The 25,920-nt window shown below is 43.4% G+C and overlaps 2 protein-coding genes across 4 annotated transcripts in view; one reads left to right on the top strand and one right to left on the bottom strand.

Annotated features, from left to right (window-relative positions):
- Positions 1-2,208, top strand: part of PPP4R3B (protein phosphatase 4 regulatory subunit 3B) — a 29,435-nt gene extending 27,227 nt beyond the window's left edge. For both annotated transcript variants that reach the window (XM_083605080.1, XM_083605079.1), the window contains exon 16: positions 634-2,208. In XM_083605080.1, coding sequence (XP_083461206.1) covers positions 634-729 — 96 coding nt within the window. In that variant the 3' untranslated portion in view covers positions 730-2,208. The remainder of the gene's footprint in view (positions 1-633) is intronic.
- An 831-nt stretch (positions 2,209-3,039) lies between these two features.
- CFAP36 (cilia and flagella associated protein 36) lies at positions 3,040-25,882 on the bottom strand. 2 transcript variants are annotated; one of them, XR_014545856.1, is made up of 11 exons: positions 25,421-25,765; positions 20,036-20,100; positions 13,032-13,133; positions 11,450-11,564; positions 10,398-10,485; positions 10,100-10,151; positions 8,860-8,968; positions 7,866-7,996; positions 5,392-5,556; positions 3,716-3,889; positions 3,040-3,162 (listed from the first exon to the last, which is right to left on the bottom strand). XR_014545856.1 is itself a non-coding variant. In XM_083605484.1 (10 exons), exons 1-10 carry the CDS (start codon positions 25,539-25,541, stop codon positions 3,803-3,805), a joined length of 1,035 nt encoding a protein of 344 aa, XP_083461610.1. In that variant the 5' UTR covers positions 25,542-25,882; the 3' UTR covers positions 3,040-3,802. The 2 variants fall into 2 exon arrangements, 1 of the variants encoding a protein (XP_083461610.1); XM_083605484.1 differs by having other exon boundaries at positions 3,040-3,889; positions 25,421-25,882.
- Positions 25,883-25,920: the final 38 nt, after the last annotated feature.

Here is a 25,920-nt window from a genome sequence, read left to right as displayed (position 1 = left end):
GCACGCTTTGAGCACAGCAGATCTGAATTGCAAGAGGCATCAGTTTATCTTTTTGCCATTTAATAATGGTTTCTGATTATTACTCATGACAATTGGGGTCTGCATCTGCGGTCAGGCTCCATAACACATGAAAACAGCCAAAGGTCCACGTAGCTTAGCCTTTTGTTTACCACAGTAGTCAGTCAGATGCTGCCAAAAAGCCAAATGCAGCAGTAGTCCTTCCTTGATGTTTGCCCAAACCATCTGGTTGTGAGAGAGTCATCACCTCAGCATGGAGATGCCATGTAACTATCATGGTTAATAGCCATTGATAAGGTCTCATCTTGCAGCAGCATATTCCATAAGATAGAAACATACCATTGTTGTCTTTAAGGACTTTCCCCCTATCTGCATGCGGAGTAATACCTAATCCTCTCTCTCTGAAATTATGGCAGATATATACATGGGGTATACACGTCTTCATATATGAAATGTAATCTTTGCTCTTGTCGGAGGCAGTGGCTACATCAGGCAACCCCAAGTGATGCTCTTAGTTTTCCCTGCATATGCTGGCAGCTAGTGGGGACGTCATTTTGCAACAAGATTGTTCTCAAGAATTCTTTTCAATCTGAGCCTTTTCTTTGCCTTCAACAGGGAAGTTTAGTCGGCCTTGTGGATTATCCAGATGATGAGGAAGAAGATGAAGAGGAGGAAACATCCCCAAGGAAAAGACCTCGTCTTGGCTCTTAAGAATACCGAAACAAACTCTAATTGAGGGTGCTCAAATGCTGTGACTGAACTAAATAGTCTGACAGAAAGCTTTCTCCCTGGAAAATACACGAGAATGCAAGGAGTAGCAAAAGAAACTCGACTAGAAGGGTTTAGTTCTGAGAACACCAGGCTTCCAAAGAACCTAATCTCTTTCTAGTCAGTGAGTCTGCCATTCGGGCTGTTAAAAATTAAACTGAAATGGTGGGTTACTAATCAGCGCCTGGATGACAGGTTGCCAGCAAAAAGAACATCTCGGGCTCTGTGAGGGGATGGGACAAGTAACTTTTTTGATATTGCAGGGTTTCCCCAAGCTAGAAGAAAATTGTAAGGCTTCAGTTGCAAACCTAGTAACATGACTTTGTAATGGTGCTGTCCATTGTGGGTTTTTTTAAGCAGTTGCCTCTTTTAAACGATTCTCTTTCCATAAAAAAAAGAATTCAAAAGTTGGGGACCACTACTTGCACAGTCAGCCAAAACACAGAGGGTATCATCACCCTGCTACGTAGTGCATGTTGAGTGGCAAATTGATTTCTTCCCCCTCCCCCACCTCTAGTTTTTGGGAGGAAAAAAGAAGCTTGGTTCAAAATTGAAGATGACTACAAGAAGCTGTTCAGGAAGGCTGGTACCCAAGGCTCATCAGCTTACAGTAAAATATATAGAAAACATCAATAAGCCCTAGTGCTTGGAAGCAGCATCTGAGTTGCAACTACCAGTAGCATCTTACGGGAAGCCAGGTCAAATGGAGTCGCTCCCTGCTAGCTTCAGCATTTTTTCCCCTTGAGAAATCTGCATTTCACATTTGCAAGAGTAAAAGAGAGAGAGTACTGTGAAATGCCGGAAGGTTTGGGGGCATAGTCATTTTTAACCAAGAATGATTGGGAGGTGGAGTCAACGCGCAGCACCTTGAACCTGGGAGTGGGGGGATAGTACAAAGGCTGCTTCTTAACACATTCCATGTATTTAAGCAAATTTCAACAACAAAAAAGTACATTAGGCAAATTGATTGAGGCAACCATTTTGAGACCTTTTTTATTTTGAGAGCAAGTGAACTGTAAATATTTTAATGTTAGTTTGGCCATATATGATCTGAGATCATGCAGAAGAAAGAATTCCCCAAACTACAAATTGCATTAAGAGTGATAATGAACTTATGAAACCAGCAGCAATTCACCATATAGATCACTCTTGCAATGTGTTAGGGTCCATTTCTCCTGGAACAGTTACTGACACAGTTTCCCTGTTTTGGAGATTTTGTAGTTAATTTTAATTTTAGCTATTGTTTGCAAAAGATGGGCTGACTGTGTAGATATGAAGTATAATTTTTCCATGAAACAGAAGTTTATTTTGTATTGAAAAAGAAAACCACTGTACTTGTTTTACACCATTTGTATACATGTGGTGATATTAATGCTGAACTGTAAAATTCAGGAATTAAAATGTGACCCTGTAATTCCATAATTATTGGTTTTGTTTGGTTTGTTGTAAATGGTAAGTTAATTCAGATTTTGAAATGTGGCCATTTTAGAGGATTTTAATGAGATAGTTATTTGTACAAATTAATCATTATATGCCACCAAACCAAATCTAGTGGGGAAAAATGAATGTTCCCAGATTTGATTTGGTGTGTTGCAATGACTGACAGTTAATATGGCCTGAAGGACATATCTCTGCCATCTGGGGGCTCCAGGCAACTAAAAATAGGGGCTTCCTTCTCACTTCAGCTAAAGACTCCTTTGTTTGAAGGGAAGTGGGTGGCAAAACATTTGGGCTGGTTCAGCAGTGTTACTATGTAGGCTTGATATGCTCACTTTGTATTCCTGGCAAGTCTCTCTCTTCTTCTCCCCCTGCCCCCAAACCCGCTAACAATTTTCTTCTTAAGCTCTATATGATGTGGGGACATCTGGCCTGTCTCCAAGCTTTTATTGAAAAAGGACCCAACGCATTTGGTCTCTCATCTTCCATCCATTTTCAAAGACTGTTGAGAGCTTTAAGAACACATGCAGGCCCTGCCCCACGAGTCACTTCTATAGCAACAATCAGTGTTTTTTTTAATAGTTTAATGACATGGAAAGTTGGGAGCGTTCGAATATTGGCTGACAAATACTGTGCAAGATGAAGCTCCTCCCTTTCAAGTTACGCAATCTGCCTCAGGTGCTTTCTTCCCCCATTCCACCTCCCTCCCCGCTTGTTATGGTGGGTCGCTTTTTGCCACAGGACAGCCCACATTTCAAATGCCTGGGGCCCTTCAACTGATTTTTTTCAAAGAAAAAGATTACATCTGCCAACATGTCTCAGTTAAATACTATTTTAATAAAAAGTTACATGAAATGTGGATGAGCTGTGTTTCTTACTGTGTTGGAAATTTGTAGACGGTAGCCTTCTGATGCCGGAAGCGCTGGGAGAGTGAATGTTCTGAATAAAGCACAAATAATATTGAATGGGTTCACTTAAAATATATGAAAATATATTAGCTTATTCTGTTTCTTCAGCCTGCTTCAAACATTACACAGCAAATTTACAATGTGCCTGCTTCTGCCCTGTAATTTGCAAGGTTGCCAAACTTCCGTCTCACAAGGCAATCTTGTGAGAAGGAAGGAACACTTGGAAGCTCTATACAGTAGATTTTAAACTTCATGTTGATTTTAAACTTGACACTTCTACATTCATCTGTATATAAAATCAAAACAAGTTTAAACACTTTAATGTCAGTCTACCAATGTACTTTTGACAAAAGAACCGACAAATATTAAACCAAGCAAAAGAGTTACAGTGTTCACATTCAGCAATACGTATTGGAATCGTAAGAATCTAAACTGCTGGATGCGTAATACTTTGGAATGACCAAGCCTACCTTTAAAAAAAAAAAAGTAAAATAAATCATTACTTTTATCTAATTTAAGTCTATTTAAAAAAAACAACAAGAAAAAAGTTAATGTTTAATATAGAAAATCAAATTAATGCATACAATGTTTGTGAGCAAAGAATTCAGTTCATGGTTAAATATACTAAACAGTCATTCTTGTCCCCAACTCCTAGAAGCAGCTTCTTTGAACTATCGCTTATTAATAACTTCTTCTTTAAGTTTTGCTGCAAGGATTCTTTTCTTTAACAACCTTTGCTCCTCTTCTTCTGTCATTCCCTAAAAATAAAAATGGGAAATTTTAAACTGCAATATCCTTTGCTAAGTTACACAGTACTATGCATTTCTACATAGACATACTTCCAATTTAATGTAACTTTGTCTCGGTTAAAGTGTTCATAAGATTTTAGCCCATCAAGTATGGAAGAATAATTTTGCATAGCACATTGTAGGTTCAGCAGTTTGTAAGGCAAACATGTTACGGAGCTCTTTTCAGCGTGACATTTAAGAAAGACCTGCTTCACAATGGTAAGGAACAGGTGCAGCAAGTGTACTTGCTTTAACTGTGCAAAGCCACTCCTGACCAACGCAGAGACCTGGACATCCATGCTGCGGGCTGAGCCTAGGAGCACACCCAAACTGTGACCCTGTATCTTCTGAATAGCTATTCCCTGTTCTGCCTTCTGACTGACCAAGAGCACGTCTCTCTTGCCTAGATTAAGTTTCAATGTGTTCCCCTTCATCCAGCCTGTTACTGAGGACAGACGTGGGCTTAGAACCTTGGATGCTGGTGGAAAGAAATGCCTGGGTGTCATCAGCATACTGTTGACACATAACCCCAGAACGCCCAACAACCTCTCCCAACATTTTCAAGTAAACGTTAAACAGCATGTGGGACAAGAGAGAACCCTGAGGGACCCCCAAGGCATCAAACAGGAGTCCCCTTCAACCACATTCTGGATTCGGCTCTCCGAAAAGGAGCAAGAGTCCATGTAAAACAGTGCCTTCAAGTCCCATTCCAGCAAGGCAGCCCAGACGGATGCCATGGTCAATGGTATCAAAAGCCGCTGAGAGGTCCAGCAGAACCAACAGGGACACATGCCATATGTGGGATAGTACTGCCCTAGCTAATAGCTGTCATCAGGATTGCTGCAAGAATGTGAAGCAGTCTGAACACATGAATGTTATCTCACTTCCCCCAGTTTACAATGCAGTCCTGAGTATGTCTACTCTAAAGTAAGTCTCACTACGTTTGATAGGGCTTACTCTCAAGTAACTGCATAAAGGAGTGTAGCATAGCTAATGACACTTTTATAGGCAAATTAAAAGTTCATGCTACTATATGTGTGCATGTGTTGGGCTATTCACACACACAGGTGTGAATCAGCACACTGACCCTAGAGTGTATACTCTAGATTTAGTGGCATATTAAAAGCAAGTGGTCCAGCTCTTTTTCCCTTTTTGTGCATCAACTCTCTACTATGCAAGTATTACTGTAAGGATGTTTAGCATGTCTGTTTACCATTGTTGCTTTCTTAGCTCCCACTTCGACTCTGTTAGGAATTGTGGAAACAGGCTTGTGGTTGCATATCCTTAACTAGATGAGGAACTAAGCATAGACCTACTTATACTTTGAATACTGAGAAGTTGTGCTAGGATGCAGCCCTGCCCTCTGCCCACCCCACTACTGAACAGTGCTATTCAAAGCATCAGTTTGGAACTGCACATAGCCTTGCATATCTCCAATGCAGACTGGCTGGTTAGAACATTCTCTCTTTTACCTCCTTAGAAGGTAACAGCTCTTCTTTCTGCTCTGTACTTTGTGGTGGTGGTGGCGGCGGCATATTAGTTTTGGACTCCTTCTTCAAAGCCATCAATGCATCTCGTTTCTGCTTTAGATAGTCTTCACGCTCCCTGAGCTCTTGTGCTCCAAGTTCTGATAGTTTCTGGTAAGTAGAATTTAAAAGGCAGACTTATTGCATAGTTTCTGTAATGTATTTTTATCCAATTAGAGATTTGTGAATGAAAGAATGCAAGCTTGGTTTTTAAAGAGTGTTAGATTAATTGTTAAAACTATATATAGTCCCAACAAAATGGAAAAACAAAAGAAATGAAGGACAAGCATGTTTGTTTACAATGTACCGTATTTTTCACTCTATAAGACGCACTTTTTCCCTCCTAAAAAGTAAGGGGAAGTGTGTGTGCGTCTTATCGAGCGAATGCAGGCTGCGCAGCTATCCCAGAAGCCAGAACAGCAAGAGGGATCGCTGCGCATCAATCCCACTTGCTGTTCTGGCTTCTGGGATTCAGAGTATTTTTTTCCCCTTGTTTTCCTCCTCCAAAAACTAGGTGCATCTTATGGTCTAGTGCGTTTTATAGAGCGAAAAATACGGTATTTATTACAAGTAATAATTTGATGCTACCCTGCTTCAAAAAAAGGATTATACCAGGGGCCTTGAACTTTAATTGCTGCTGTGTTTTGGTAGCCTTTAAGCAAGTAGAAAGGGAGGTCTGGAGCAAGCCACAGGCAGAAAGAGAACATCAAGCACTCTGGATTGATTTCGTCTAAGCTAGACAAAGTACAAGTAGATAAATAGGTACCGCTCCGGCGGGAAGGTAAACGGCGTTTCCGTGTGCTGCTCTGGTTTGCCAGAAGCGGCTTAGTCATGCTGGCCACATGACCTGGAAGCTGTACGCCAGCTCCCTCGGCCAATAAAGCGAGATGAGCGCCGCAACCCCAGAGTCGTCCACAACTGGACCTAATGGTAAGGGGTCCCTTTACCTTAGAGAAGAATTGAGGGAGCAGGTACCATCCGTTTTCTAATGTGGAACATTGCTAAGAACTATGGTAGCGTCACTAGTGACATGCAAGCCACAATATTTTTTGCAGTGAGTGTACACGTTCACCGGTTTTGCACATTATGCAGAGCAGACTAAGGCTTGCTACCAGGTGTACAGTCAATTGGGAGTCACAGTTGGTCCTTGCTGCCTGATAAGTGTACCTGATGAGTAAGCACCTAAAAATTCTCCAAGGCATATAAAGGCTCACCTGGAAGGGATTTCATAATGAGCTTCTTTCAAATTAATACAAGAGGGAAAATGTATATACCAAAGTTGTTCCCTAATCTAGTCTGATACATTGGCAGACCTATCTTTAGTCAGAATATACTACTAAAGATAATATATGTGAAAGGAGCAGGGGGACTGCAGGATATATTACATTTTCAAGACCTTCTGCGAAGATGCCATAAACACAGGAATGCATGGCTGTTGGACTCAGATTTCCAGAAGTGACATTCTCTTTTAATAAAAAAGATATAAAACTGACATATGAACAACAGATGCCTTCTTAATTCAACTCAGCTGAACTGTTTAACTATGTCTGCCCTATCCTGCCACGTGACCAACAACAGACCACATCATCAACACTCTTCTTACTCTCTTAAAAAGAGAATGAACAATGAAATTTAAATTCAATCTCTGAGCACATTTATTTTAAATCTAGTTACAACTACATATTTTTTTCCTACAAACTTTAAGGTCAGTTTGTAGCTTGTGCCCTTTTAAAAGTGTTGGGGGAGACAGTGTCTCATTAACATTCATGCTGACACATACCTTGTTGTGTATGGAATTGTGTTTCATAATAAATCAAATTTCCTTAGAATGTCTGAATACTGCTGAAGTGTGCTGAAAGTCAAATATCTATATCTAAAAAACTAAAATCCTCCTCCTCCATAGAAGTCTATAGTTATCCATCCTACTCATTCCTTGTGATTGTGCTATTCATTTTTGCTTTGTACACAGAGTTCCTTTTCCTTCTCGTATTCTACTGACTTCCTGGCATCTGGCTTCTCCCATTAGCACATTTAAACACCTGACAAAACTCAACATTTCATTCTGACATTCTAACTGTTTTTGCATATCGCTTCCACTCTGCTTGCCTTCTATCTTCCTAAGATTGTAACTCTGGATAGATCTTTTTCTTGTTTTCATTTTATATATGGCACCTAGTTCTTGTGATGTTCAGTAAATGATATTCCAATGGTTCAAGCCAGCATTCCTCAACAGGGTGCCCCCCAGATGATTTGAACTACAACTCCCATCATGCCTAAACACTAGGCACCAAGGTGGGGAACCCTGGATCACACTTTCTAAATATTAATACACAACTACACCATACAAAAAGTAATCCAAAATGACATACTAGTTACTAAATAATATTAGTTATCTTAAATGAAGTGAGCATTCAGCTTACACGTCCTTCAGTCCCCACTTGCTTTGCTACACATTCAGAGCCATTCCCTATGGTTTTCTTCCGACTCTCTTCCTTCAGTTTGGCAGAGGGCAGTTCCCGGGTAGGTAAGTGTTTGTGTTTTGCCTCTCGACCTAAATTTACATTGAAAGGAACTAATCCATCACACGTTCATCATACTAATACAAATCAAAGGTAAGGGATCTTTCTACCTTGATGGATTTTAACCAAAGAGCAAGAATTTTAAAAACAATTTTTCATTTCCTAAAGGCTTCCCAAATACTAATATTTTATGGATTGTATTCCAACTAAGTCCACTACATTAAATGAGGCTACTCTAACTTAACCATTTCCATTAACTTCACTAGGTCTTCTGAGCAGAAAGAACACACAAAATAAACACTGTGAAGTGCTTTACCCATCAAAAACAAAATACCAGGTTTTATTCAGTGTTCACGGTGTTTTTCATCTCCTTCAGTTCTGAATGTTTGAGGTCTGTTCTTTGGTTTGTTACATGAAGTGGGACTGAGCCTTAAGAGGAAAGCAGGAGCAAGGTCTTCTGTTGAGACGTAGACATTTCCTGTCTGAGCTGCAGGGAGAGCTGCATGGCCTGCTAGAAGACCTCTTGACATCCATGAAGCAATACCATTTACAGTAAGAATAACTGTTTCTTCTCCCCATCCCAATTTCCTCTGGAGCATGTCAGGTGTTGTTGCTCTTGGGATGAACTGACAGCTGGGTTTTGCTCATGCTTAGAGTCTGAGCAATTGCTATACCAGGTTTCCAAAGAGCCACTGCTTTTCATTTTTCAAACATACAACACAAAGTTCAACTGAAGCATCAAAATTCTTCCCTCCCAGCATTCCCATTTGAATGTCAATTCCCATTTATTCATAATATTTTATGACCACCCAATCCAAAGTCCTGAGTGGTTCACACCAAGTTATGGAGCATATTTTTTCATCTCTGTATTTTAGATACCTGCAGATAATCATACCTGATGAATGTTTTGTAGTATGGTCAGCAGGCTCTTTAGTTCCTGCACTTTCACTCAGATGTCCTGGAGATTTGTGTGCACCATCAGATGATCTCTGTTTCTCATGTGACTATATATTTAAGGGGGGGAGAGATAATAGAACAGTATCAAGTAATGCACTCAAGACACTAAAAACAAGTACAGCCAAAGCCGCATATAGCTTTTCGCAGTCTTAGAGCTACTAAAACATGTTTTTTGACAAATGCTATTTATTTAACAAAATTATGCTCTCACAAATTAATTAGGCAAGTGAGCTTGATCTCAATTAAAACATGGGAAGTTGTGTGTGTTCTGCTATGGCTATAATTTAACCCAACTTTAAAAACATCCTTATGATCTTCTCTACTCACATATGGGAAATTTAAGCTCCCCGCTTCAGTCTCCCCAATCATACATATCCAAAAGACCTCTCAGAGAGTGAGGGGCCCTCTAAAAGACACCACATAAGGCACTATTGCTGCTGTTAAGACAAAATAACTGCCGCTTCCTCTGTGCTTAAGAACTGATTTTGGGGAGGGGGCGCTCATATTCATGCATAGGTATTGCTGGCATATAAGCACCAGGAACATGCTAAAAAACATGAATGGAGAAAACAGTAACACTCTATTAGTTGCTGTTGCAACCTCTAAAGCACATTCAAAGTGAGGCACATACAAGACAGGCATTAATTCTACCCTTGAATGAGACACTAACTTTCCCAACCAATAGGACAAGGCTGTTCTCATGGCTCTTAATAGACATCCTGACAAATTGATCTCAGAATGCTGCGTGTCTTCCATATGGAATCTCTCTCCCCGCCCAGATGTTGTCTACCTTCATTAGGGCCTGTAGATGATTAGTTAATATTTTCTTCCACTGCAGCACCATCTATCACCTACTTTGTGATTCATTAAAAATAGTCTTTACTTCAGAATATTTTCTCTCACATCATCAGTCAGCTTCCTGAATGATTTGCTCAGTAGCGTGATAAAGGGACACTCATCATATCCATGTCATCAAGTTCACAAAAGAAAAAAGGGAAAGGAAATGAGAGTTGCAAAGAAAGCATATGTAACAGGGATATGCTGGTAATTTTATTAAGGCACCAAAGCCTGATGAGAAGCACGTGTATTTGATGGAAGGCTGGATTTATAGAGCTATAATTAAATAATAACATCACTACATTCACAGAGTAGACTAATTCAATTGAACTTCAGCATACCTCATTGGTTCTTTTCCTTTCTTGCTCCAGATCATATTCTTCCTTTGACTTTCTGCAAAACAGAATATGAGGGAACATGCAATTCAACAGTTCAGTTATTTTTCTGCTCACTCACAATGCAAGAACAATGAGCAGCCTCTCCTGACAGTCAAAATGTGCCCAATTTTGGGGATCCCTCCTTTTCCCCTCAACCACTTGGGCCCCAGCCCATGAAATTCAGGAGGTTCTCCCAACTCTCAGAATAGGCACTTGGGGGGCACAATTTGTTAGAGAAACAAAACAAAAAGGTTCTTTTTACCTGAGAACCTCCCTTAATATTTTCATTTCCTCTTCTTCAATTTCAGTATATGCATCAGACCCATCTGTCAAACAATCAGGTAGCACACCTGTTTAAAAAAGAAACAAAGAAAGAGGAGTCAAGGAGGATGACATTCAGTTTTCCACAGATGAAGTACAAGCTGTTATCTGATTGTCAAAATGTGCACAGAAACTTGAACTTTTAGAAGTGATCATTTTTAGGTGATTTCCACCGGAATTATCTCCATATGTGTAAAATAAAAAAGACATTTGTTACAGAAACCTTGGAAGATTATTAAAGAGAGAGATTGGAAACTCAAGCATCTGTAGCAACATCTTGAACTCTGTTTGAATCCCACATAACAAACCTAACAGACAATTTTACGGTTTGCTTAAAAGAAATATGAAACAGATCACAGAAAAACGGCGTTTTAATTAATAGATATTGCTTCATACAAATTCAGTCAAGTAAGAGAACTATCCATCATTTAAGTCCTTCCCTGCCCCTCTTTTCCAAATGACTGAAAGCCCAGCTCCTTCAAGAATGGAGGAGAAAGGGAATTATGTACAGTAGATGCTTTTCAACTATCCCAAGCTGTCCTGTGGGATAACCAAGGTACAAATAACTTGGAAAAAGCAGAGTATGTAATTCAGCTCCCCTCTCATTTTGGGCTGCTCATTTGAGCACTGACTGCACAACAGGAAGGAGAACAAGAAAAACCCAGAAAGAGCTCACCTTAGTCCCTTCACTGGGCAGTAAATGACAGATCCTTCTAGCCTATCTTCTTCCTCTGTTTATCTTCCTGTCTTCACACTTTCCCTTCCCTGCTCCTCATTGCCTTTTCAAAATATTTTTTCTTTCTGCCCTCTTAGCCTTCAGTATTTTGCCCCTTTAATGCCATTCTTTCAACTCCCTCACTGTTGTGTCTCATGCCCCTTTTGACCACTGAACCCACTGAAGCCCCCTGCCTCAGAAAAACCTGAAGCCACCCCTGGTCTCAGCAAATGAAGAGATGAAATTGGAAGACAAGTTTCTCATTGGCTGCTACTCACCATTTCTTTCCTGAATTATTCTTATGGCTTGCAATTGCATTTCAATATTTTTCTGCACCATCATCTCTTTAAACAACCTGAAATCTTCAGCTGCCAATACTGGCTGCAAGATGGCCTGCGTGAGAAAAGATGTTTTATAATAATTCAATAATAATAATAATTTATTATTTATACCCCGCTCATTTGTTTAAATCTTACAGTGCAAACAAATTTGCAATCTGATCAATTTTTTTAAACAGGCTCAAGTCCCACATTACTGCAATGGTCTAAATTTGTGGAGGAAAGTTCTGAAAAAGTTATTGTACCACCACCTACACGGCTTTATAGCTTTCCTCCTATACCACCTTAAAGGTAAAGGGACCCCTGACCATTAGGTCCAGTCGTGACCGACTCTGGGGTTGCGGCGCTCATCTCGCTTTATTGGCCGAGGGAGCCGGCGTACAGCTTCCAGGTCATGTGGCCAGCATGACTAAGCAGCTTCTGGTGAACCAGAGCAGCACATGGAAACGCCGTTTACCTTCCCGCCGGAGCGGTACCTATTTATCTACTTGGACTTTGATGTGCTTTCGAACTGCTAGGTTGGCAGGAGCAGGGACTGAACAACGGGAGCTCACCCTGTCGCAGGGATTTGAACCGCTGACCTTCTGATCGGCAAGTCCTAGGCTCGGTGGTTTAACCCACAGCGCCACCTGTGTCCCTTACGTAGGAGTAAACCCCACAGAATCGATGAAAGTTACTTCTGATAAGATATTAAAACAGGACTGCATTGTCCTTTACCCAAGTAGTCCTACAAATCAAGACTATATATTATTGGAATACGGGAAATCATCTAGTCTCTCTCATGGGAAGGTATGCAAATACCTGTTCCCAGGAGGTTACAATAATGAACATTTATATCAGAACTAGGGAATCTCTGGCCCTCCAGGCCTCTCTATTCAGCCTCCCTCCAACTGGCAGCCTGTGGCACAGCCATAGCTTGCTCTTACTGCATCAATACTTACTGTATGTGCTCATATGTGCCTGCAGAAACACTTAGTGTTTGCAACTGTCCTGGATAGTAAGAAGTATTTTAAATTAGTATATTGTTTAATTGTGCTGCGTGTTAATAGCAATATAATGTGCAACACTGAGAGCGCATCCTGAGTAAGCAGGTAGTGCAACTACAAAACCAGAAACTGGCAATAACACGCCAGCACCCCTTGCACCTGATCCTATGTGCTTTTTCACCACTGCCATGGAACCAAACCACAGGTAACTTGCTAAGATACTTTCATCATTAGTATTCCACTAGTTCACTTTTTTCTCAGCTTCTGGATGAAAGTTGAGTGACAAGGACTGAAGTCTTAAACATATCGTTAAACATGAGTTCTGTTACCTTCAATGCTCATTCTTTTTAGCCTGTTGACTTTTAATTTGTGAGGTTTTATATATACAAAGCATGCATTCTGTTAAACTGAAACATCACTGTGTGTGTTTGACATAGGAGGGTTGATGTTTTTTAATACAAACGAAAATCTATACAAAGGGAACACAATCACATATCTCCAAGATTGTTTTTTAACTTTGCTAAAAGAAAATTTACCTGTGAGGTTCGAGTCTTGGCAAGAGGAGACATACAAGCTTCCTGGAATTTGTCTTCATTGATTCCAACTTCTTTAAGGTAACTGTCTAACAGCTTTTCAACCTGCAAAAAATGGATGGCGGAAAAGATTATTCCACAATTCTCTATAGCCTTGAACCTTACCCCATTCCTTTAAACTGGGATATAAATATTTATTTATTTATTTATTTATAATAAATAATGTAAGTCATTGTACATTAGTTTACTTGGTTTGCTGCTGCCAAGTTTTCCCATTTCTCTAAATTTATATAGGAGCATATATGTGCACGATGTTTTACAAAATACAGGAGTACATCCCTGGAATTTGAGACTTGCAATCAATAAAGGGAAAACAACAGTGGAAGAGGAGAGAAAGGAAAGTGGAAGGAATTAGGGAAATACTATGTGATGATTTCAGTTGCACTTGCTTAGGCTTAGCTACAATACAGAATAGGAACTATGGGGGTTGTCCCAAGGGTTTAATGAAAAAGTGGGTTTTGAGGAGGAATCTGAATGAAGAGATATGGAAATGCAGAGGTGCTGTAGGGGGCAGTTCAAGGCCTAGGGATCAATAATGCAGAAATAATGGAGGCCTTTGGAGAATACCCAGACAGTGAAGGGGTGGTGGTGCTGTATAAGCCATCATAGGCAGTATGTATTGGGATGTAAGTGGAGAGAAGGAGGACAAGGCCAAAAAAGTACTCAGGTGGATAGTTATCTGTGATGGGATGTTGAGCTGTTTGTGCGTAAAGTTCCTAGTCCCTCAGTGTTTGGCTAAGTCCACAAACCACTGTCTGTAACGGAGCGCCATAATCATGGCTCCGTTAGTCGCTGGCAGAATCCGACAGTGGGCGTTTACGGAATTTCTTCCAGCATAACAGCTCCTTAACGGAAACACGTCTTCTGGACTCTCTACGTGACAATTTCCGGCGAGGAGTGGGTGTCCCTATAGGAGGTCCTGAAACCTCCTCGCTGTTCTCGCTGGAATTGTCTCTGAGCCATTCTTCTGACTCGCTTTCCCTTGGAGCTCTTTCTCGCCCCCTGCTGGTTCCCTCCTCCGCTGATAAGTCTCTCTCAACCTCTGGGAGCCCTTGCACCACCTGTTCTTCCGATGACAGTTCCCTGACATCCACCTCCCCTCCAGGGCCCCCTTCACCCCCTCCCCTCCCTTCCTCTGCTGGAGGTGAGGGAGCAAAACCCCTGAAAGAACTACCCTCATCTTCCGAAGTCTCGAACATTTTCCTCCACCGGTTACTGTTTCGGGTTTCTAAGTACTCATCCTCATCGGAGTCTATTCCTTCTTCCAACTCCGACCCCGTGAATCCTTCCAATTCCTCCTCCTCGTCGGTGGTGCCAAAGTACTCCCTCCGGAACCTCGCTACTGACTGAGGTTTCCTGGGGAACCTTCAATCGCTTCAATCAAGACCTCGTCATTGACTTCCTCTGCCGTCACCCAGGTGTTTTCTGACTCCGGTTCCCCTTCCCACGCTACCAAATACTCCACCTGATTACCCTTCCACCTGGAGTCGAGGATTTCCGCCACATGGTTGCTGCTTTCCCTCTCTTCTAAGACTGGTCCCTGTGGGGAAACCCCTTCATTTCCCCCCCTATACGGTGACAGTAATGACCTGTGGAATACTGGGTGCAGTTTCATGTGGTTCGGTAACCGGAGTCTGAAAGCCACGGGGTTGACCTGTTGAATGACCTCAAATGGTCCCAATCTTTTGGGTCTCAATTTCTTGCAACCCCCCTTGAACGGCAACCCTTGGGTTGACAGCCACACCTGATCCCCCACCCTTATGGTTTCACCTTCCCTTCTGTTCTTGTCTGCCTGCTTCTTATATTGTTCTTTGGCCCTTTCTAAGTTGAGTTGGAGTTGACGATGGATCGCTTCCATTTCTTCTACAAAATGTTCTGCGGCTGGGACGCTCCATCTCTCCCCTCCTCCCCCTGGAAATGCCCTGGGGTGGCACCCATAATTAGCCAAAAAGGGGCTCATCCCGGTGGACACATTCTCCGCATTATTGTAGGCAAATTCCGCCAGCGCCAACTTTTCCACCCAATCGTTCTCTCTGTCATTGACATAACACCTCAGGTACTGTTGGAGGATGCCGTTTGCTCTTTCCGCCTGCCCGTTGGTTTCTGGGTGCCGGGCAGTCGAAAAATTGACCTCTACGTGCAGTAAGCTCATGAGCTTCCTCCAGAACCTGGACGTGAATTGTTTGCCCCGGTCTGAGACCACCCTCAAGGGGGCGCCATGCAGTCTAAAAATATGTTCTACAAACAATTTAGCTGTCTCTTCCGCCGTGACTGCATGTGAGCAAGCTACAAAGTGGCCCATCTTAGTTAACAGGTCTACTACGACCAGTATGGCGGTTTTCCCCTTGGATTTCGGCAGATCGGTCATAAAATCTATCGATACCGCCTCCCATGGCCGTTCTGGAGTGGGCAACGGTTCTAATAACCCTGCCGGCGCCCGCCTTTCTCCCTTGGCTCGCTGGCATTGGTCACACCCTCTTACATACTCCCTTACATCTTCCCTCACCTTGGGCCACCAAAATTCCCTGGTAATCAACCACATGGTTTTGTGTTGCCCAAAATGCCCCGCTGTGGGGCTGTCGTGCAGCTGTTTGAGTACTCTCCCTCTCAATTCCCCTTCGGGTATATATAGTGCCCCTTTGTAATACAATGCCCCGTTTCTTTCTTCAAAACCTCCGGGGTTTTCTCCCTCCCTCCTTAGACCTTGGAGCTTATTCTGGGCGTATTCATCATTCTGCGTCTCCTCTACCAGTTCCCGTTGCCCCACCAACGCCGCCCCACACACCCAGCGGTCCTCTGGGATGATATGTCTCCCTTCGGGTGCTCCCTCCCCCTCCAAATACTCTGGTTTGCGTGAGAGAGCGTCCGCCCTGACGTTTTCTGGGCCTGGCACATAGCAAATTTCAAAATAAAATTTGGAGAACTCCTGTGCCCATCTCACTTGCCGTTGGTTGAGCACTCTTGCCGTTCTCCAGTACTCTAAATTCTTGTGGTCCGTGCATACTTGCACCTTGTGTTGTGCACCAATTAGTAAGTGTCTCCATTTCCGGAACGCTTCGTGAATGGCGAGTAGTTCTCGGTCATATACCGTGTAGTTCTTCTCGGATTTGTTTAACTTCCGCGAGAAGAAGGCACACGGTCTCCACTCCGACTTATCCTTCCCCGGCTGAAGAAGCACCGCCCCCACCGCCCGGTCTGATGCGTCCGTTTCCACTCTCATGGGTTTTTGTAAATCCACGTGCAGGAGCTGTTCTTCCGAAGCGAAGGCCCTTTTCAATTCTTCAAATGCTTGCTCCGCTTCTGCCGTCCAAACAAATTTCTTCTTGCTGCTGAGACAGTCCGTGATGGGAGCCGTTAAATGGGCAAAGTTCTTGATGAACTTCCGATAAAAGTTCCCAAACCCTAAGAATCTTTGCACATCTTTTTTCGTTTTCGGTGTCTTCCATTCCAGTACCGCCTGGACCTTGCCTGGATCCATGGCTAATCCCTTGTCTGACAAGCGGTACCCCAGGAATTCCACCTCCTTGGTGTGAAACTGACACTTCTCCAATTTCACCCACAGCTGGTTAGCTTGCAGTTGGCTCAACACTTCCCTGACGTCCTTTACATGCTGCTCCTCATTCTCTGAATATACTAACACGTCATCTAGGAACGCCACGCAATTCTTGTAGAGCAGAGGTCCCAGGACGTGGTTCATGAACGATTGAAAACATGCTGAGCCTGCTTGTAATCCAAAGGGCATAACGAGATATTCGAAAGCCCCCAAATGGGTGAACATGGTAGTCTTCCATTCATCCCCCTTCCTTATCCGTATCAGGTTGTATGCTCCCCTCAGGTCCTGTTTAGTAAAAATCTTTCCCTTCCTCACCCTGGTCAAAATGTCATCAATCCTGGGCATAGGGAAAGCCACTGGTTCCGACACGGCATTTAGGGCCCGGTAGTCCACGACCAATCTCGGTTTATCCGTGTTTTTTTTGTCCACAAAAAACACTGGGCTGCCCCCCACCGCTCTGGACTCTCTGATGAAACCTCTCTTCAGGTTTTTGTCAATAAACTCCCTCAACTCCTGCATTTCCCTGTCCGACATGGCATACAGCTTGCCCACAGGGAGTTGGACTCCAGGGACTAGATTGATCTGGCAGTCAAAGGGTCTATGCGGTGGTAGTTTGTCTGCTTCCCTTTCGCTGAAGACATTGCTCAGGTCAGCGTATTGTTTGGGCACCTTTCTTTTGTCCGTTACTTCTGTTCCTGCTAGAAAGGCCCTTGCCCCTTCTGGAGCCTTGCCCTCTTTGCAATGTTCTAGGCAATGTGCTGACCCAAAGGAGACCACTCTCTGATGCCAACCCACTAGCGGATCATGCAACGCTAGCCAGCTCATCCCCAAAATAATGGGAGCCCCTCCCAAGGTGGCCACATTGAACGCTATTCTTTCGGTGTGCCTGGCTACCCTCATTACCATTGGGACGGTCTGTAAGCTGACTTCTCCTCCCAACAGCTCTCTCCCATCGATCGTGGTCACCTGCAAGGGGTTGCTTAAAGGGATAGTCTGTATCTGGTGTTCGGCTGCAAACTCCTTGCTCATAAAATTACAGGAGCTGCCTGAGTCCAATAGCGCCCTTATCTTTAAGGGATGTCCGTTTGGCAGCTCTAGCAACACCTCTATCACTAGGGCTGGTCTCGGAGGTTCCGGCGTGGGCACTTTTACTGCTCCTTGGCCTGACTGCTGTGCCCTGATGGTGGCAGTCAGGCACTGGCTTTTACTTGGTCCTGCCCTTCCTCCTCCTTCCCCCCAACAGCTCCTGCCATCCCTTGCCATTCCTTTCTTTGTGGACAGACTCTGGCAAAATGACCTGGCTGCTGGCAGAGATAACATTTCTTGGGGCTCTTCCCCTCCTTCTTCCGCCCTTCACTGGGATTTGAAACTGCCCGCGCGCGCGCTGTTCCAACTTCCATCGGCTCTGCGGGCGGGAAAGTTGGCTCCGGAATCTCTGGAATGCGGAAATCCCTCCAACGCTCCCCTTTCCCTTCCCGCTTCTCCAAGGCTCTAGCCTCCTGGCGTGCTCCAATGGTCAGCGCTGATTTGGTCAGCTGGTCCATAGACTCCGCCCTGGGCGCCCGGGAAAGTTCGTCTTTCACAGCCGAAGAAAGTCCCTCTTCGAAAAGCATTTGAATGGGTTCCGCTGACAGATCCCACCCCAATTTGTGTATCAACATAGTAAACTCAGTCCAGTACTCACGGACAGATCGGCTCCCCTGTTTACAAGCCATCAACTGTCTGCGCACCACTCCCTGTTCAATGTCACTGGAAAACATCAGGTCCATGGTGCGAAAAAACTTCCGTGCGTCTTTCAAGACTTCATTATGCCCTGCCATCAGGGGTCTAACCCAGTCTCTCGCCCCCCCTTCGAGATGGCTAACCACAAACGCCACTCGCGATTCCTCGTCGGGAAAGTCATCAAACTGCAGATTAAGAGCATACTGCATCTCTGTCCTAAAGGCTTGATAGTTCCTGGGATCCCCCCCAAACTTCTGCACCAATCCTGGCATCTTTCTTGCTTGTGGGGGGGCCTTTGCCTTTTCTGCATTCTGCAGCCCTCCTCTCATCGAGCCTCGCCGTTTGCAGCGCTAGCTGGACCTCCAACACCCGGTACCTTTCTTCCAGGCTTGGACCGGCTCCAGCTCCTCCTGCATCTCCGGTTCCGGCTGGGTTGCTCATGATGCCTTCTCTGCACAAGCTGCTTTCAGGGACTGTCGGATTGCTGTGATGGGATGTTGAGCTGTTTGTGCGTAAAGTTCCTAGTCCCTCAGTGTTTGGCTAAGTCCACAAACCACTGTCTGTAACGGAGCGCCATAATCATGGCTCCGTTAGTCGCTGGCAGAATCCGACAGTGGGCGTTTACGGAATTTCTTCCAGCATAACAGCTCCTTAACGGAAACACGTCTTCTGGACTCTCTACGTGACAATTTCCGGCGAGGAGTGGGTGTCCCTATAGGAGGTCCTGAAACCTCCTCGCTGTTCTCGCTGGAATTGTCTCTGAGCCATTCTTCTGACTCGCTTTCCCTTGGAGCTCTTTCTCGCCCCCTGCTGGTTCCCTCCTCCGCTGATAAGTCTCTCTCAACCTCTGGGAGCCCTTGCACCACCTGTTCTTCCGATGACAGTTCCCTGACATTATCACTGTGAATTACTAAGACACTATGGATGCTTCCAGATGAGGACTTAATATCACAAACAGGCTGTTCATATCATGGTTTATGTCTGCATAATTGGCTTACAAGTTTTCCCACATTCCATTTCTTCAGTTACAGACATTAGTTGCTCTTCAGCCATTTGCCACCCACTAGTGAGCTTGGCAGAATGTTCTCTTGTGCTGTCTTTTTCTTGTTGCTCCCCTCTGTCACTCCTCTCTAAGTGGTCCCCTCTGTCACTCCTCTCTAGTTCTAAGTGGTCTGAAGCAGCAGGACTTGGATGTGCCAGGTTATGCCATAAGACAAAGTACAACAGGAGCTCACTCCTAACATCTTATTTTCAGACTCAATCACAGGCGCAATGAGCCGTAGTCTTAATCTTTAGAAAGAAAAGAATGGCTATAGAAATGATTGACTGAATGGGATGAAAGCAGGAAAAAAGATGCAGGCAATTGCTTTTGACTGCAGTCATACAACCACAGCAATATCAAGTTCTGCCTATAAAGGCTCAGCACAAAATAAAAGGATACAGTTTCTTCAATCTAGAGCATCTGCAACAAACTAGGGCAATGATAACTAAGCACAATGCAAAGACTCAAAGTTGGCAGAATAGCTTTTTTACATTAAACCATTACTCAGCTAATTTTCAAAAAATGTAATACTCATAGGAATATATAAGTTGCCAGAAGTGGTGCACAAACCATTCCTGTTTCAATAGCACATTTTTCTTAAAAAGTGAAAATGAAACAACCACTACTCACCAGAGCTTTATATTCCTGATGAATCTCAGTGTAAGACAGCTTGCTTTCTTCTTCTTCATCAAAAACTAAGGAGACAAGTTTTACTTTTTAAAAAAATGTGAATTCTCAAAGAAAGTTTCCAAAATAATCTACAACTAGAAACCTTTTTAAATTACATTCCTAGTATAGTGAAATTTATCTAAATAAAAAAGTAAGACCATTCATAACATTAGATGACCAATCCAACAGGGAATTGTGTCTCACTTCCAGATTTATTACATCTTCCATGACACATACACCCCTCTGCTTTCTTCTCTTCTACTGGCAAATAACACCTATGCCCATTCAGCCCCTCAAGCTACTTTTTTTGCCTTATTCTTACTTACACCTACTAGTGGTATGTATTAACCACAAGATTCCCTTTGGGCCCAAGTTCAGCATTTCTAAACACATTCCAAGGTGCTTCATGGGCTGCCAATTCAGCTCAGGCTCCACCTAAGCCTTCCACATTCCCCACCTTTCCATTTGAGATTGGGATTTCTTTTTGAGGCCATAACTCCCCCCACCCCATTCCTTTAACAGACCTGGATGGAACTTGCAGGCATTCTCACCTCCTCCAAAAACCTGCCAAAACCAAAGTGCTGGACACACTTGAAAGTTTGATATCTGTAACTTTTTTCTATTGCTGTGGAACTGAAATGTGTGGGCAAGGTTGCTCAATTCTGAGGGCACAAATCAGATTTCACATGAATAGCTGCAGTGGTTTTCCTGCAAGGGCAACCAGCACAGTTTTAGTGTAAGTAACAAGAGGAAATCTCCCCTGGTGTTTTGTGTCCAGATGTTCTGCAAACTGAGAGTAAGAAACAGACCAAATTGTGGACAGACAGGTCCAAGGGCCTTTGCGCTAGGTTTCTTTAAAATTGATTTTCATGTGGGAAGAACTAAAAGAGATTTGATTTCCAAGTACAATTATTCCTTCTGATTACAAGCTTGACCTATCAGTCAAAGTAGAACTTTCCCTCTTCCCACTCTGATGTTTGATCTCCCTCTTCCAATCCACCCTGGCATTATGGTAAGCTTAGAGACATTACTGTCGCTTTCAGCAGATGCTTGTCTACAACATTTTTTGAATGTCTCGATTGCTTATGCATCACACAGCATTTCAGGGCACCCCACTTCTACCTTGTACAGATCCTACTTTGTTTCTGGCAAGCCAAAAATCCCTCCACAGTAACAACTTTGCCTTGGGATTCAGCTGAATCTGGACACCCCTACTCCTAACCCCTCTACTTCCAGCAAATTATACCTATTCTGAGCATCCTCAGCAATGAAATCCACAAGTCTGCCCTTCTTTTCAGCAATACAGTAGGATCTTGATGCACAATTTGGAAAATCCCAAATCATAAGTTTCACTCAAAATGTAAACAAAGAAACTAGAACACTGTTTCAAGCAACAGCTCTAGGCAACAATATACTTCAGTTTAACAACACCTGATGTAAGATATCTGTCTGTATGGACAATAGAGTAATACAGTAACAATATAAGAGTCTACAAAAAAATCCAGAAGTGATCTGATGAAAATCCAGCTAACTTCTCTGACACTCAGAATAAGCAAATCATTCCAAAAACAAAGTGGTTGTTTACAGAGGCCTAACAAAGTTTCAGTTTCATCTTGCCTGCAGGAAAGACATACAGTCATACCTTGGAAGTCGAACGGAATCCGTTCCAGAAGTCCATTCGACTTCCAAAACGTTCAAAAACCAAATTGTGGCATCTGATTGGCTGCAGGAAACTCCTGCAGCCAATCAGAAGCCGTGGAAGCCCCATTGGACATTCGGGTTCCAAAACAACATTCGCAAACCGGGAGCCAAAACATCCGAGTTCCAGTGCATTTGGGATCCAAGGTACGACTGTACTTCAAATGGAATAACTAAGAAGTATTTTGAGGCAGTTCAAAATGTTTCCAGCTAACAAAAAAAACCCCCAAAGAAGTAAATACTTCCTTCTGTTCCCCACTGATCTTTAGTGAGCCATCTGCTAAACAGTTAATAATGATAATAATAATAATTTGTATTTATACCCCGCCCTCCCCAGCCAAGGCCGGGCTCAGAGCGGCTTACAAGCAATAATAAAAACAAGTTAAATGATTACAACTTAAAAACAAAATTAAAAATATAACATTAAAATATTGAAACATTAAAATATTAAAATGTAGCCTCATCGCAGGAGGAGAAGGAAAAGAAAAAAGAAAGAGAGGGAGGGAATCAAATTGGCTCCAAGCCAAAGGCAAGGCGGAACAACTCTGTCTTACAGGCCCTGCAGAAATAAATCAGATCCTGCAGGGCCCTGGTCTCATGAGGCAGGGCGTTCCACCAGACCGGAGCCAGAGTTGAAAAGGCCCTGGCTCTGGTTGAAGCTAATCTAACTTCCTTAGGGCCCGGGACCACTAGGGTGTTGCTATTTATGGACCTTGAGGCTCTCCGTGGGGCATACCGGGAGAGGCGGTCCCGTAGGTAGGAGGGTCCTAGGCTGTGAAGGGCTTTAAAGGTCAAAAGCAGCACCTTAAATCTGATCCTGTACTCCACCGGGAGCCAGTGCAGCTTGAAAAGCACTGGGTGAATATGCTCCCATGGCAGAGACCCCGTGAGGAGCCTCGCTGCAGCATTCTGCACCCGCTGGAGTTTCTGGGACAGCTTCAAGGGCAGCCCTGCGTAGAGTGAATTACAGTAGTCAAGCCTGGAGATGACCGTCGCATGGATCACTGTGGCCAGTTGTGAGGTAATAGAGCTCCCCTTTCCCCCTAAGAATCCAACAACAAAAATAAGATGACTAACTAGCAATTTCTTTAAACTACTACAATATCTTTGCTTTAATATATGCTTTAAAGCATATTGTTGTTGCACTTGCAAACCTCATTCATTTCAGAAGGGTGTCTACTAACTGCATGCTATATATTTGGAATCAGCTGCTCCCTATTGAACTTAGACAAGGCTGAAAACTTACTTTAAGAGGGCTTTCTCTGAAGTTTGATGCGGCTATTTTACACTGTATACACAATTTGTATATTTTGATGTATTTAAGATCTGCTTTTAAATTGCTATGTATATTTTTACTGCTAATATATTATGTTTTCTGGCATACACAACTTCAGAAACATTTCTTGGGAAGCAATTTAAACATTTTAAAATAACTAAATTACCTATCAAATTGCATCTCATTGTATGTAGGTGAGTGACCCCAACACAGACTCAAGCTTAAACAATGTAGCTGCAGAATTTTTTTAATGGGGAAACCTTTCTGAAATTAAGAGCCAGCAAACCACATTTTAACAAGGATGATCAATCTTAAAAACCTTTATTTTACAAAATAAATCAGCCCAATCCTGCTGTAGCCATGCATGCTTAAAAATGCCATGAACAGCTTCAGAACATGAATGGAAATACCTACTCTACTGAAAGCAAGAAATGGCAGGCATACATGCACATTTCAAACTCATGTTCAGTTAATACCCATACTCTACTCCTTGATCCAGCAAAGCAATAAACACATGGACAACCTGTTTACATATGCAGATGTCTTAAACTGGATTTGTCCAAGTCTGTTTAAGTTTGCTCTTCAAACAAAATACTTCAGGAAACTTTTAAAGGGCTGCATAAACGCTTCTTCATCCAGATTTGTAAATAAAAATAATGAAATCCTGGATTCCAAACACTCCCTTTCTTGCCCACTTCACAAAATTCACATCCTCTAGTCTAGCTAGTATCTGCCTCCAGCTTTTCTAGGAATGTTCCAATGAGAATAGAGCCAACAACAGTAAGCTATCTCCCACCAAAAGAATTAGGAGTCATAAAAAGTATCTGCCTCAGCAAAATGCAATAGTGACTCAGTGCAAAAGCTATTAAAAACTGTAAGGTACATGGACAGAGAAGCTCAAAATGAAAAGGTTCTGGGAGATTTGACAGCTCTGTAATTCTGATGTCATATAACCACTTTCATAGCAACTTCACTGAATTCTGTGTGATTCTGGCCAATTGGTGTCAAAGAAGGACAGAACATTTTTTATGTATGCTACAACAGCAGCAAGAATACTCATCGCAAAGTATTGGAAGACACAAGATCTACCCACCGTGGGAGAATGGCAGATGAAAGTTATAGACTATATGGGACTGGCAGAAATGACCGGCAGAATCCGAGACCAGGGAAAAGAGACGGCGGAAGAAGATTGGAAGAAATTTAAGGACTATCTTAGGAAACATTGTAAAATTATTGAAGGCTAGAACGATGTTGATTCAGAAATTAAGTGGTTAAAAGCTGTAATGATTATGTGATTAAGAAAAGAAAGGTTAAAAATTAAACAGAAATTAGGGGAAGGATTTGCTGAATTGACTTAATTAGAGAATGGAATACAGAAAGGGGAGGTATGAAGAGGTCGGGAAAGTAAGTTTTATGAATATAAGGGAATGAAATTATACTTGTTGTTGTATGTGTTCGGTTTGATTTGTATGTATTTTTATTGTTCTTGTTTTTTGTTCTGTTTTTTCTATTTTATATAAATTCCTAAAACCTTAATAAATATATTATTAAAAAAAATGAATTCTGTGTGATTCTCTGCTTAAGGGATTTTAGGACGTCCTACGCATACACCAGAAATCTACAAAATAACCAATATGTGCACAATCCAGTCCAAAATAAAGGCGCTCCCCCCTTTTTTTTACACCCCAACAGAAACGTTACTCGGGGTTTTTTGTTCCAACGGGTTTGACACGTGCACTTAATTTTGCTTTTGGAGGGGGTGCAACCGCAAGCGCGCTACAACGATGGGAATTTTATTTTTACGTCTCGGTATATAGCCAATGGCCATCCCAATGGAGTATGAGCACGAATCACACAACTGCAAAGCGAAAGATTGTTACCTGCATCAGGCCAGAGGGGGAAAATCTACAATGTCCAGAATTTTATTAAAAAAAACATCCCTTCTGGTCAGCATCCCTAGAGGGTTTGGCACTTGCACTATCCGGAAAGGATTTCACTTTCACGCGCTTTGAAGGGATTTCGTTTCTAAGCGCCCTTGAGAACCGAATCAGCCCCAATTAAACAATAATAATAACGACAATTTTTCCCGCAGCCACCCCTGGTCCCGAAGTGCCACTAGGCCTCTTTACATACATTTCTCAGAAAGGAGGGGACGGGGGGGGGGGTGATACAAAAACAGATTTTTAAAACCGAGAAGGGCGAAGACTGCAGAGGGATTCCCCTCAGGGAAGTGGGGGATAAAGGCTGTGAGGGAAGGATACGCTTATTCTTATTTCCTTATATCCCGCCTTTCCTCCCATATATTATTGGGAGGTGGTTCTCTACCCGCCCGCCCTCAGAGCCGCCCTTCCCCCCCCCCCGTCGCTTCTCACCCTCGCACTTGTGCTCCACGAACTCCAGGATGGGGATGGACCAGGCGGGGCTGCGGAGGAAGCCGGCGATGCTGTCTACCACCCACTCCACCTCCGCCTCCGCCTCCCCCTCGGCCGCCATCTCATCTCCCCTCCCCTCTCTCCCTCACAGGCTCCCTCACGAACCACGGGTGCGCGCCCGCGCGCGCGGCCTTCGAGGGGCGGGCGGGAAAAGAAGGCGAAGGGGAAAAGGCGGGCTGGGGGGAGAAAGAAAGAACCGCAAGGGCCTCACGCAAGGCGGCGGTTGGGCGGGGGGGGGAGTTCGGTTCCCGTCACTATGGCAACCGCCGTCACGGAGCGGGCAGCGAGGAGGAGGGGGGAAAGGAAGCGCGAGCGTACGTATTGTTACGCACGCGCGCGCGCGCGCGCGCGCCTGCGGCGACGCTACCCCGCCCTCCTAAGGAGCGATCCAGTCACGTGCTCTCCCCCTCGCTAGCTTTCTCCGGCCGCGGTGCGTCGCG

Source organism: Podarcis filfolensis, assembly GCF_964270895.1.
Source record: "Podarcis filfolensis genome assembly, chromosome: 3".
Taxonomy (NCBI): domain Eukaryota; kingdom Metazoa; phylum Chordata; class Lepidosauria; order Squamata; family Lacertidae; genus Podarcis; species Podarcis filfolensis.
Note: the sequence above shows the minus strand (reverse complement) of the source record. Positions and strands in the feature narration are given on the sequence as shown.